The sequence below is a fragment of the Microtus oregoni genome, unplaced genomic scaffold, assembly GCF_018167655.1.
Source record: "Microtus oregoni isolate MIOR12 unplaced genomic scaffold, Mior012 000003F_ref0000135, whole genome shotgun sequence".
Lineage (NCBI taxonomy): Eukaryota > Metazoa > Chordata > Mammalia > Rodentia > Cricetidae > Microtus > Microtus oregoni.
This window is the reverse complement of record NW_024543062.1, coordinates 19,670,753-19,683,461: the sequence shown is the minus strand read 5'-3', so window position 1 is coordinate 19,683,461 and position 12,709 is coordinate 19,670,753. Positions and strand designations below refer to the sequence as shown.

Below are 12,709 nucleotides of genomic sequence, written 5' to 3'. Positions count from 1 at the left end.
AACGCTGTCTTGAAAAACAAACAAACAAAACAAAAAAGCAAAAACTGCTTGCTTCAAGCTGCCTATTCTTGCAGCTGCCCAAAAGAGATTCCTAGATGAGGTCTCTGCCCTTAAAAACCATGTTCTAGACACTTGGGGCCTCACCTAGGTCTATGAACACTTTGGATGTGGTTCCAGCCAGTTGGAATAAAGACTTTCAACTGGCTATACTGTGTCCGAGTGGTTATCTCTAGTGGGCTCCCCATACCATTATCCCCTGGAGCTAGAATTAATGGCAACTGTGAGCCACCTGATATCAGTGCTGGGAACTGAACTCAGGACCTCTGGAAGAGCAGTATGCATCTCTCCAGATGGTTAAATATGTTCTTTGACTGTACCATACATGTATATGGTATAGTCTTTACCCGTCCCTTGTCTGCCCCCTCTCCGCCTCCTCACCCCACCACCTCTACCACACACAAAAGTTGCCGCATTCTCTTTCTTTCTTTTTCGTTATAAAGCTAGGGTTAAAACACAAGGTCTCATGACACTAAGCCCAATACTCTACCAATGAGCTACACTCCCAGCACCCAAAGTCCCAGAATTCTTCATCTTCCCCACTCCCCCTACCCTCCCCACACGGGGTTTCTCTGTGTAGCCCTGGCTGTACTGGAACTCACTCTCTGGAACAGGCTGGCCTTGAACTCACAGAGATCCGCCTGCCTTTACCTCCTGAGTTGTGGGATTAAAGGCGTGTACCATCGCCCCGCTAGAATTCTAATTCTGCATGTATATTCCTAGTGTGTAAGCGAGTGAATAGTTCCCCACTCCACCACGTGAGTACGAGGGATCAAGCTGGGCTCAGCCGACTTGGTGGGAAGTGTGCTTCCTGTTTAGCTATCTCACCAGCCCACATCCCAGGATTCTTACTTTTCCCAGAATTCCACAATGGTAAAGATTCACAGACTATTCTTTATTTTCTGACTCTACTCCTTCAGAACTTTACCCACATGAAAGGCATGGCTTGTGTCAGTTACTAGAGGATTAACCCCTTGTGTCTCCAGACATGTCCTAGTTTACACGTCCTAGTTTACACAGATACAAAGCACAGCATTTTATACCACACCATGATATACTTTGTGGAAGCAATCTACCCAAGGTGGAGAAACACTAGCTCCATGGTAGCCTTACCTGTCTATAAGAATTTCATTTTTCTTCTTCCACTCTTCAATGGCAGAAGTGTCTTTTGCCTCCAGTTTCTGTTTCAAACTATTTATCTCTGATTCATAGTAAGCTCGAAGATCCGCTATGTGTCGTGCATGCTTCTCCTTGAGGTTCTGCCGGATTCTGTCAGTGAGAGGGAAGATGCTCTAAGGAAAGACAGTCAATCCACATGTTTCAGGGCTAACTGAAAGGGATGGACCTGGGGCAGTTAATCTTCACTGGCAACTTGACAGAAGTCACCTAAGAGACACAGAGGTGTGTCTGTTAGGGTGTTTCCAGAGAGGCTTAACCGACCCACTCTGAGTGTCCATGGGCTGGGGTCCCAGATTAAAGAAAAAGGACAAAGAAGATAAAGCAAGCTGAGCACCAGTGTCTTCTCTCTGTACCTCGATTACAGATATGGCGTGACCAGCAGTCTCATGTCTGCCGCCTGCCACCATCCTTCTCACTGTGCTGGACTGTACCCCTCAAACTGTCAGACAAAACAAACCCTTCCTTCCTTAAGATGCTTTTGCCAGGTGTTTGGTCACAGGAATGAGAAAAGTAGCTACCAAAAAAACCACAGTCATTCTCACAGCCAGAGTTCAACCTGTTCCCCCATCCACCCTGGAAAACACAACAGATGTCCCATATGCTCTAGACATAGAAGCATTCTGCTTAGCTCCCATTTACGGGATGCCTGTGTCAGCACCTTTGCTTCTGATTTTAAGACAGGGTCTCACTGTGTAGTCTTGGCTAGCCTGAAACTCACTCTCTAGACCAGGCTGGCCTTGAACTCACAGAGATCCTCCCACCTCTATCTCAAAAGTACTGGGATTACAAGCAAGTGCCACCATACCCAACCTTTATCAACTTCAACATAGCTGTCAATAGTGAAAAACACACATTGGTTATATTTCATTAAGATTTTATATTTTACTGTGGTCCAATAAAAACCATTTTCATCATTCAATCAGACATCACAAGTCTATTAACATTAGCAGTATAAGTCAGTTGCTGAAATACATACTTAGACAACATCACAGGATCTTCCAGGGAAGCCAATGAAATGCATTCTGGGACACTGTTGGCTGTACCTGGAAGCTGGGACTGACTGACTGAGGCGGAAGCCACTGTGACAGTGTTTTCTTCATCTACAGTTCTGACTGAGATATCGTTGCTAGTGATGGTGCAGAGTGAAGGGACCGTGGAACTCGTCCTACTTTCACTGTGGAATGTATGGCTTTTCCAAGTGTCCACAGGTGACGCTTTCGTAGTTGAAGGATATTTGGGGAACCCAGATACCTGAGAAGCATTATGACTTGCTTGTGAAAACAAGTCACTGTCAGAGTGACTGCACAGGCTTGGCTCCAGAACAGAGTCTGGAGAAAAGGATATTCTGTCGTCAAGAGCACTCAAAAAGCCATGGGGCCGAATCCCCGCAGCCTTCTCCTTTGGCTTCATATGTATGGTTGGATCCAGAGTCAGGACCTGGAAGTAAGATGGACAAGCATCAGGCTGAGGCCTTGGTGATCAGGCTGGGTTGCTGGCTATCAGGAAAGTGGGCCTTAGCTCTCAGTCTTTGAGGGACAGTGAGGCTGAAGAGAACGTCCTACTGTACTTCATCAGGTGACTGGGACTGGAAGCAAGGGTGAGGTACCCATCAAGAAACTGCTTTGCTTTCGCTTTGTTTTCTAGGACAGAACAGTAACAGTCACTTCATCTCATTACTGGCACGAAACTTAAAGATACGAAACAAAATAATTTAAACGGTATTATTAACAATGAAAAAATCTGCTATCAAGATCAGCACCTTAAAAAAATCTGTGGAAGGGGGCTGGAGAGATGGCTCAGCGGTTAAGAGCATTGCCTGCTCTTCCAAAGGTCCTGAGTTCAATTCCCAGCAACCACATGGTGACTCATAACCATCTGTAATGAGATCTGGTGCCCTCTTCTGGCCTGCAGACATACAGACAGAATATTGTATACATAATAAATAAATAAATATTTAAAAAAAAAAATCTGTGGAAGATTTTAAATAGACTGAAAATCTAGACCTTCGAATTAATAATATCAGCTTTGAAGACCTTTCTAGTGATGCCTCCTTCAGAATGAAAACTTGCTTATCTCCTAACAATAGGGACTAAGAGAACATTGGGATCTGGTTAGCAGTCCACAAATACAATCCTCGGTGGTCCTTGACATGGTCTGGAGCCTCACTGTCCCTCAAAGACTCATGTACTGACAGTGACATCAGAAAACACTGGATCCTTGAAACGGTGGAGCCTAGTAGAAGAAAGTTAGGTCACCAGGGACATGTCCTTCAAAGATACTCTGGTCCTTTCCTCTCTTTTTCTTTACCTCACGGCCGTTTTTCTCTACTCTGTCTGTCCATGATCTTTGGCCTCACCACAGACCAAAAAGCAATTTGAAATAACAATGAACTGAAACTTAGATGCCATGAATAAGTCTTTTGTCTTTTTGATACATTCTCTTACAACAATGGAAAACTGACTAATATTCTGTGTCCCCACTCAAAAGAACCAGTGTTTGAGAGCTGGAGACATGGCTCAGCAGTGAAGAGCACTGGCCAGTCTACAGAACCCTATTATATGTGGGCTTTCTTTCTTTTTTTTTTTCTAATGTGTATTCCTGTTTTGCTTGCATATATGACTGGCTACCACTGGCATCTTTGGTGGTCCTGAGAAGGCCAAAATTCAACATCAGATCTCCTGGAATTGGAGTTACACAGTTATAAGCTGACACGTAGATGCTGGGAATTGTACCTGGGTCCTGTAGTACCAATAATAAAAGCCCAGAGACAGAAAATGGAATTCAACCCAAAAACCAGAAAAGACAGGCAAGCCACTAGAAGTCTTACCTCTACCAAAGCTGGGTGACAGCAAACTAAGCCATTTTGGGTTGAACCACAATTTTTGTCATTGGGCTTTTATTATTTGTTCTATAGGGTCTTCTGGAAGAGCAGCCAGTACTCTGAGCCATCTCTCCAGCCCAAAATACTGTATTTTAAAAAACACCAAGTTGGAGGGCTGGAGAGATGGCTCAGTGGTTAAGAGCATTGCCTGCTCTTCCAAAGGTCCTGAGTTCAATTCCCAGCAACCACATGGTGGTTCACAACCATCTGTAATGAGATCTGGCACCCTCTTCTGGCCTGAAGGCATATGTGCAGGCAAGAACACTATACATAATAAATAAATAAATCTTTAAAAAAACAAAACAAGCCGGGCGGTGGTGGCGCACGCCTTTAATCCCAGCACTCGGGAGGCAGAGGCAGGCGGATCTCTGTGAGTTCGAGACCAGCCTGGTCTACAAGAGCTAGTTCCAGGACAGGCTCCAAAACCACAGAGAAACCCTGTCTCGAAAAACCAACCAAACAAACAAACAAAAAAAAAAAAAAAAAAAAAAAAACAAAACAAAACAAAACACCAAGTTTTTCTCAGCAAACATATAATCCCAGAACAGAACAGGGACAGTGGGAACAGGAAGATCAGGATTCAAGGTCATGCTGAATGCCAGGTCAGAGTAGACTACATAAGACAAGAAAACAAGAACAGAGGCTGGCAAGATAGTTGAGCAGGTAAAAGCACTTGTTCTTGCAGACAACCTAACTTCAGTTCCCAGAACTACAAGGTGGTTCACAATCTCCCTTAACTCAAGTCCCAAGGAATCAAATACCTTTTTCTGGCTTCCACAGGCTCCTAGAACCACACAGTACAAATACAAATATAGACACACTCGCACACTCACACACAGGTATTTATTTTTTTAAATATTTATTTATTTATTTATTATGTATACAATATTCTGTGTGTATGCCTGCAGGCCAGAAGAGGGCACCAGACCCCATTACAGATGGTTGTGAGCCACCATGTGGTTTCTGGGAATTGAACTCAGGACCTTTGGAAGAGCAGGCAATGCTCTTAACCTCTGAGCCATCTCTCCAGCCCCACACACAGGTATTTAAAAGAACTTTAAAATTTGTATTACTTTCATGTATGATTTTATGTGTACACGTGGCATGTGCCACGGCAGCTTGAAGAGTTGAATTCAGGCTGTCAGGCTTGGTGGCAGGTACCTTTACTAGCTGAGCTATCTTCCCAACCACCATATATTTCAAACTTAGACCCTACTAAATCCCACAAAGGTGCCATGGATTTTCTTGTTGGGGGTGTGTACAAGGTCCCTCTGTTGCCTAGGCTGGTCTTAAACTCTTGGACCTATGTGATCTTCCCACTGTAGCCTCCCAAGCAGCTAGCTAGTACTATAAGCATACACTAATATACACAATTTACCAGAAATCAATACTTGTGTGTTCATGTTTGTGGGTTCGTGTATGTGTGTAAATCAGAGGCAAACTCTGGTGTCATTCCTTAAGCATCTTCTTTCTCCCTTTTGCTTGAGACAAGGTCTCTCACTGTGCTACAGTTCTGCCAAGCAAGCTAGACTAGCAGTCACCAGCTTCTAGCAATCCACCTGTCTCTACCTTATTGCCACACGAGGCTTTTCTAACTTGTTTTTTATTTTATCTCTCACTTTCGTGTGTGTTACTTCTTTCTTATTGTATTTCCCTGTTTTATTTTGGGGGGGGGTCTTTGTTTTGTGGTGTTGGGCATCAATTCAAGGGCACTGCACATTAAGAGCTCCATGTCTGATCCGTATCCCCAGTGCCACTGCTTACAAACCTTTCATTTCCCCAGTGCACTCTCCTCCTCACTTGATCAGAGCATGTAAGAGAAAGATGGCCTGGGAGGACAGCATACACCTAGGATCCCAGACCCGGGGACAGCAAGGCAAAAAGATCAAGAGTTCAAAGTCACTTTCAGCTACACAATGAGTTGAAGATCAGGTGGGACACTACCTGAAACCTTGTCTTAAAAAAAGTAAAAGACACAAAATATTTATATTTCTTAAAGAAAATACTGTAAGTTAAAGGCTTCATAATTATGTTACAAATGCATCAAGTGGGAGTTTTGAAAGGATAGAAATCAGTCAGGCCTAGGAAAAAGGGAAAGGGAAGAAATTAATTGCCAATAACCTACTACACACAGAGAAAAAAAGAAGAGAAAGAAAAGAAACAGTAGGCAAGAAACATTTAATTTCAAAAACATCAGCTCAGCATTTTTACTTGTTAGTTTTTAATATCTGTGTGTCTATGTCTGTCCATATTGTGCGTCTGTGTGTTCACACAAAATTACCTATCTATAGCCGGGCAGTGGTGGCGCATGCCTTTAATCCCAGCACTTGGGAGGCAGAGGCAGGCGGATCTCTGTGAGTTCGAGACCAGCCTGGTCTACAGAGCTAGTTCCAGGACAGGCTCCAAAGCCACAGAGAAACCCTGTCTCGAAAAACGAAAAAAAAAAAAAAAAATTACCTATCTATATGAAGACCACAGGCCAACCTCTTCCTCCATTCACCTTTATTTTTGAGACAGACTCTCTCACTGGCCTGGAACTTCCCAACTAGTACAAACTGACTGACCATCTAGCCCCAGAAACTGCCTGGCTCCAGCTCCAGCTGCCAGGAGCAGTGTAAGAAGCATGTGTCAACACTCAAGGCTTTTCATAGATACATCATGGGGATTAAAGTCGGGGCTGTAAGATAAACTCCATGCTGACTGAGTTCTTCCCCAGCCTTTATTTTTGATTGTTGTTTGTTCTGCTTTCTTGAACTAGGGTCTCACTATGTTCCCCAAGCTGCCTCCAACTCACAGTGATTCACCTGCCTCAGCATACTTAGTGCTAAGATTAAGGAAATGAGCCAGGCGGTGATGGTGCACGTCTTTAATCCCAGCACTCAGGAGGCAGAGACAGGTGGATCTCTGGGAGTTCAAAGCCAGCCTGGTCTACAGAGTAAGTTCCAGGACAAGGCTCCAAAAGCTACAGAGAAAGCCTGTCTTAAGAAAGAAAAAAGGAAAGATTAAGAAAATGTACTATCACCCCTAGCTTAATTCCACTTTAAAGTAACCTTTTTGAGATTATGCAGGAAATGAGGTGAGATATAGTTGAAAGGTCGATCTGACTCTCAAGCCTATGTTTTCCCCAGCATTTTGGAAACTGAAACAATGCAAAAAAAAAAAATCTATGATGACAAAGTTATCTACAATCATAAAACAAAAGCACACACGCAGTACTCTGCATCACCTGGCTCAGTGGTCTGTCTAGGGAGGACGGTGCAAACATCTTCTCCAAAGTGTCAGGCAAAGAGTGATACATGTCCTTCTCCTCCAGCTTCCAGTAAGTCAGCCCTGATGTGCACACACAGAGAACACAGTTCAATCACGGGTCAGTGAGAGGGCTCAGATTAAAGATTCTTGCTTCCAAATCTGATGACCTGAGTTCTGGCCCCCAAGATTCACATAATAGGAGAGAACTTCACACACACAATGGTATGTCCTTGTCGCCTAGCCCAAATAAATAAATAAATTAGTAAAAATTTGCTTCAAAATATAAACAACCAAAATGATTTAGTAATAGCTAAAAATGTAATTTAAAGAGAATGTTATTTACAAATACAGGCTTCCATATAATCAATGTAAAGAGTTCAAATTCCCCATTAAATCTGTGTATAATGGCATATATCTGTAATCCTAGCACTTAGAAGGCAGAGGCAGGAGGGTCACCCTAAGTCTGAAGATAGCCTGATCTACATAGTGAGTTCTAGGCTAGCCAGGGCTACATAGTGAGACTCTGTCTCAAAAAAATATAGATAGGGGGCTGAAGAGATGGCTCAGCAGTTAAAAGCATTGCCTGCCTGCTCTTCCAAAGGTCCTGAGTTCAATTCCCAGCAACCACATGGTGGCTCACAACCATCTGTAATGAGGTCTGGTGCCCTCTTCTGGCTAACTGTATACAAGAAAGGAAGGAAAGAAAGAAAGAAAGAAAGAAAGAAAGAAAGAAAGAAAGAAAGAAAGATAGATTTAAAAAAATGTATAGATAGCTCCTAACAAACAACACCCTAGATTGATCTCTGGTCTCAACAAGCATGCACACACATGTGCTTGTGTACCCCACATGCAAGAGCATGCTTGTATGCAAATACACACATACATACACAGAGGAGTAGGGCTCTCAGCTGGGAGAGTGCTTGCCTAACATTCATGAAGCCCTGAGTTCTGCATTCAAGTAGCATAAAACATGCTGACATGCTGCCATAATCCCAACACTAGGAGTTCAAGTTCTCATCAGTTAAACAGCAACTGGGCCAATCTGGGATACACGGGATCTTTTCAAAAAGAAAAGAGGTTCACAGAAAAGGTGGGGTTCTGGGGGCAGGAACTATTTTCAAAGGATAATAAAGGCTGGTTCACTGAGAAAGTAACTACTAGGAGAGTTTCCTCCCATCAGTAGGAAATATTTGAGTGGAGGAGGTGGTCAGGCAAAGTCTTCAAAAAAAGTCTCCAGCAAAAGTGGACGAAGTCTCATCACAGAGGAAAGGCAATCAGCTCCATTCTGCTGAGCCTTGTGGGGTTCCATAAGGATGCTGGCTGTTATTCTGAGGAAATGGGAGTGCTGGCAGTCAACAGACTGAAGGGTAAGGGTAGTATGGCGGCAGGGAGGCAGGTCAGAAGGTGGCGGAAAGGGAGTGCCTCAGCTGTGGGAGCAGTGGGAACAGGAAGAGGCGGCTGGATTCCAGTTTCTGTTCAAGCAAAGCTAATTCAAACTGGTAAGTGGATGTGTCATGTGGGTAACGGTGCTATCGGGGAGTCAGCACATAAAGCCAGAAGACAGAACAGCTGGCCACGGCTAGCAGAGGGTCTGAACTCGCTGAATCCTGTGGACAACAGAAAACGTCTGCGATGGCTTCTGCAGCTGTCTCGAGCCTCTGTGGGTGACTGCCTCACCCCATTGCTGTAGAATTTAACACAAACTAAGGCAAACGGGAAAGTTGTGGAAACGGAGAGAAACGCACGGTGCTTTTGGTGAAGTCAGATACTGCACACACTTCTCACACCACAGTGGAAAATGAAAGCAAGCTGTGGGTAAAATAGACTCTGTAAGTTCAGGGGGCTAGAGGGATAGCTTGGTAGGTAAGAGCACTTGTGGCTCTTCCAGAGGCCCCAGGTCCAATTCCCAGCACCCACATGGTAGCTCACATCTATAATTCCAGCTCCAGAGAATCTAACATCCTCTTCTGGCCTCGCATGGCACCAGGCATAGACATGGTATACATGTCACACATGTCAGCAAAACACTCATATACATCAATCAAAATAAAGGTCACGATTTTTTTTTATTTTATTTATTATGTATACAACTTTCTGCCTCCATGTATACCTACACGCCAGAGGAGGGCGCCAGATCTCATTACAGATGGTAGTGAGCTACCATGTGGTTGCTGGGAATTGAACTCAGGACCTCTGGAAGAGCAGACAGTGCTCTTAACCACTGAGCCATCTCTCCAGCCCGATTTTTTTCTTTTAAATTTAAGTTCCAGACCATGTGCTGGAACACCTTTAATCCCAGCACATAGGATTAAGTTAGAGGCCAGACTAATCATATATTTGAGTTCCAGGACAGCTAGGTCTACATAGTGAGACCTGTCTTGAAAAATATAAAAACTAGTTTAAGTTCCATACCTGTTCCTGAATCAGACAAGCAAGAACTTGAGCTTTCAGTTGGTTTACTGAGGTAAAAGGCACAAGGATGTGTGGTGGTGGCGGCAAGGTTGGGCTGCAAGAGAGGAAAGAGGACAATTGGTGGGCAGTTAAATGCATTTGGCACACACTGTTGACCCAGGGATACTCCAGGACTTAAACAGGGGCCTCAGCAGGCCACGAAGAGCGGAGTGTTGATTCTCCGCAGCTGCAAGAATGCAGTATGAAAGATGAACAGTGCAGCTTCTCCTTCCCTGCACCATCTGTCAAAGCTTTTTTTTTTTTTGAACACTATGGAACTAGAGGGTCGTTAGAAGGAACTAGAAAGCTTAGAAAGCTGAAAGAAGGTGTAATCTATGAGTTCAGAACTAAACTGTATTTATAGTCTGCTATCGATTTCTGACAATAATTTGAGAAATCTAGAATTAGTCATTTAGTAAAAAATTAGTCGGGCATGTTGGCACATACCTTTAATCCCTGCACTTGGGAGGAAGAAGCAGGAGGATCTCTGTGAGTTTGAAGCTAGCCTGATCTACAGAGCAAGTTCCAGGACATCCAGGGCTATAAAGAGAAACCCTGCCTCGTGGGGGGGGGAGGGGTTTAACCTACTAATCTGTTTATATCATCACAACTTCAATAAATCAAATGACTCAAAATCACAAATCAACATGAACCTCAAATAACAAATTAATTTTGAGTTGTTTGTGAACAACATTAAACCCAGGGTGGGCACACTAGGCAAAATTTGCTCTACCTCTAAGTTATAATTCAGCACTTCCTTCTGTTTCTGTGAGACAGGGTCTTGCTATAAAGCCCAGGATGATCTGAAACTCATCACCTTCATATCCCCAGTAACAGACTCGTGTGTGTGTGTGTGTGTGTGTGTGTGTGTGTGTGTGTGTGTGTGTGTTGGTGACAGAGATCAAACCCAGGACACTAGCCATGCTAGAAAAGCACTTTACCATAAACTACATTCCCTAGCCCTTGGTTTGGGGTTTTAATTTTTTATCATCATCATTATTATGTATTTGGGTATTATGCCTGCCTGTATGCCCATGGACCATTTGTGTGCTTGGTGCCCATGGATATCAGAAGATAGTATCAGGTAATCTGAGTCTAAAGTTACAGATAGTTATGAGCTACCATATGGGTGTTGGGAACTGAACCCAGATCCTCTGAAAAAACAGCCCATGCTCTTAACCATTAAGCAATCTCTCCAGCCCCAAACCGTTGTTTTTTTGAGACAGAGACTTGCTATGTAGCCCAGGCTGGTCTAGAGTTCGCTATGCAGTCCAGGCTGACTGTGGATTCATGGTCATCCTGCCTTCTATACTCTTAAGTGCTAAGATTACAGGTGTATGGCACCAGGCTCTCAGCCTGTTACTTCTCAGCAAAGAATAAAAGTGCTTACTACCCCTTCTGATTAAAAACAAAAAAACATGGCGTTTAAGAGGTGACCCGGCAGCTAAGGGTTAAGAGCAAGTACTTCTCTTGCAAAGGACCCTGATTCAGTTCACAGCCCTCACATCAGATGGCTTACAACCACCTACAACTTCCGGCCTCCATAGGTGCCTGCAGGTGTTCACACACACACACACGAATCATAGTACCTCTAATACTGTCTGTCACACATGAATCTATTTTCTGGGGATGGGCAAGCACAGTGGAATGCTGGCTGCACACAAAGAGCCTCTGCTAGGTTTCATGCTTACCTTACAAAGAAATGAAAAGCGGTCTCAAACAGAGATGTTTAGCAAGGACATTTTCTTCTTTCTTCCTTTTATTTTTTTAATTCATTTATTTTTGGTGTTTTGAATATATCGAGGTTTCTCTGTGTATCCCTGGCAGTCTTGGAACTAGTAATTCAGATATCTGCTAGCCTCGGCCTCCTGAGTGCTGGGATTAAAGGCAACACCTTCACCAATATCTTACTAGGTGCTCCTCCTCCTTCATCCTCCACAAGTCAAAGGACCCGGGCAATACTTTATTAGAAGGAATAAGTTAATCACAAGTCTGCTGTAAAAGGTACCATTCCACCTCTTTTTATCAAGATACCAATTGTTTCTTAGAACTCCTAACTGTTCCAGTCTGGAAAAGTGATTATCAGGGACTAAGTCAAGCACTCCCAAGTAAAATATTTAGAACTCACACTGCTTCTGAGGTTCAGTCCTCAGGCCAGGAGCAAACACATACCGTGCACTAAAATACTGCTATACACAATGGTGCTGGCTGCAAGCCTCTGGGCAAATAAATCCCTCCCCTCCCACACCACCCTTAAAAGGCCATCCACTCAAGAAAGGGCCCACTTGAAATAAAGTAACAGCATGATTCAACAAAGGCCTTCTAAATATAAGCCCTCTTAGTCAAAGATACTGGCCTGAGCCCAGCTCAAGGACCTACTCAGGAGCATAGTCTAAGGGCCCATCGGAGAAACCCAAGTCCTTCAGTTCATGAAATGGAAACAAAGGACCAAAGAAACAGCAATTTAGCCCTGGAAAATGCTTGTGCCACACAATGCACCAAGTCAAGATGGACTTCAAAGTAGCTTTTTCCCAGAATAAACCAGCACTGTGCAAGAGGAAAACCCCATCAGAGGAGAATTCTGATCAGCAGTTCCCACTGTGAAATGAAACTGAAAACACTGGGCACAGAGAACAGTTCAAGTAAAGAGTGTCCAACTTCTGTGAATCCAGAATTCTCCAACGAAGAAATGCATTGGGCATGCCATCCCCACGTCACCAGCCAGTACTACCTCAAAATCACCCTCTGTGGAGTGCACTCTGGAAAGGTCCTTTAACGCTCTGAGTGGGACTCTCATTGTGAGCTACTGTGTCATCAATAGTGGGATGTCATTTCTTTGGAATGAATGGTAGTCTGAAACTATTTGGAGATTAGGGTAGAAAATTGCTATTT

General features: G+C 43.8%; 1 protein-coding gene across 3 annotated transcripts in view; it reads right to left on the bottom strand.

Moving 5' to 3' along the window:
• Positions 1–12,709, bottom strand: part of Mphosph9 (M-phase phosphoprotein 9) — a 70,359-nt gene that overhangs the window by 40,100 nt on the left and 17,550 nt on the right. For all 3 annotated transcript variants that reach the window (XM_041648857.1, XM_041648859.1, XM_041648860.1), the window contains exons 7-10: positions 9,779–9,872; positions 7,344–7,447; positions 2,213–2,673; positions 1,171–1,326 (exon numbers count right to left, since the gene is read on the bottom strand). In XM_041648857.1, the coding sequence (XP_041504791.1) occupies positions 1,171–1,326; positions 2,213–2,673; positions 7,344–7,447; positions 9,779–9,872 (815 nt within the window). The remainder of the gene's footprint in view (positions 1–1,170; positions 1,327–2,212; positions 2,674–7,343; positions 7,448–9,778; positions 9,873–12,709) is intronic.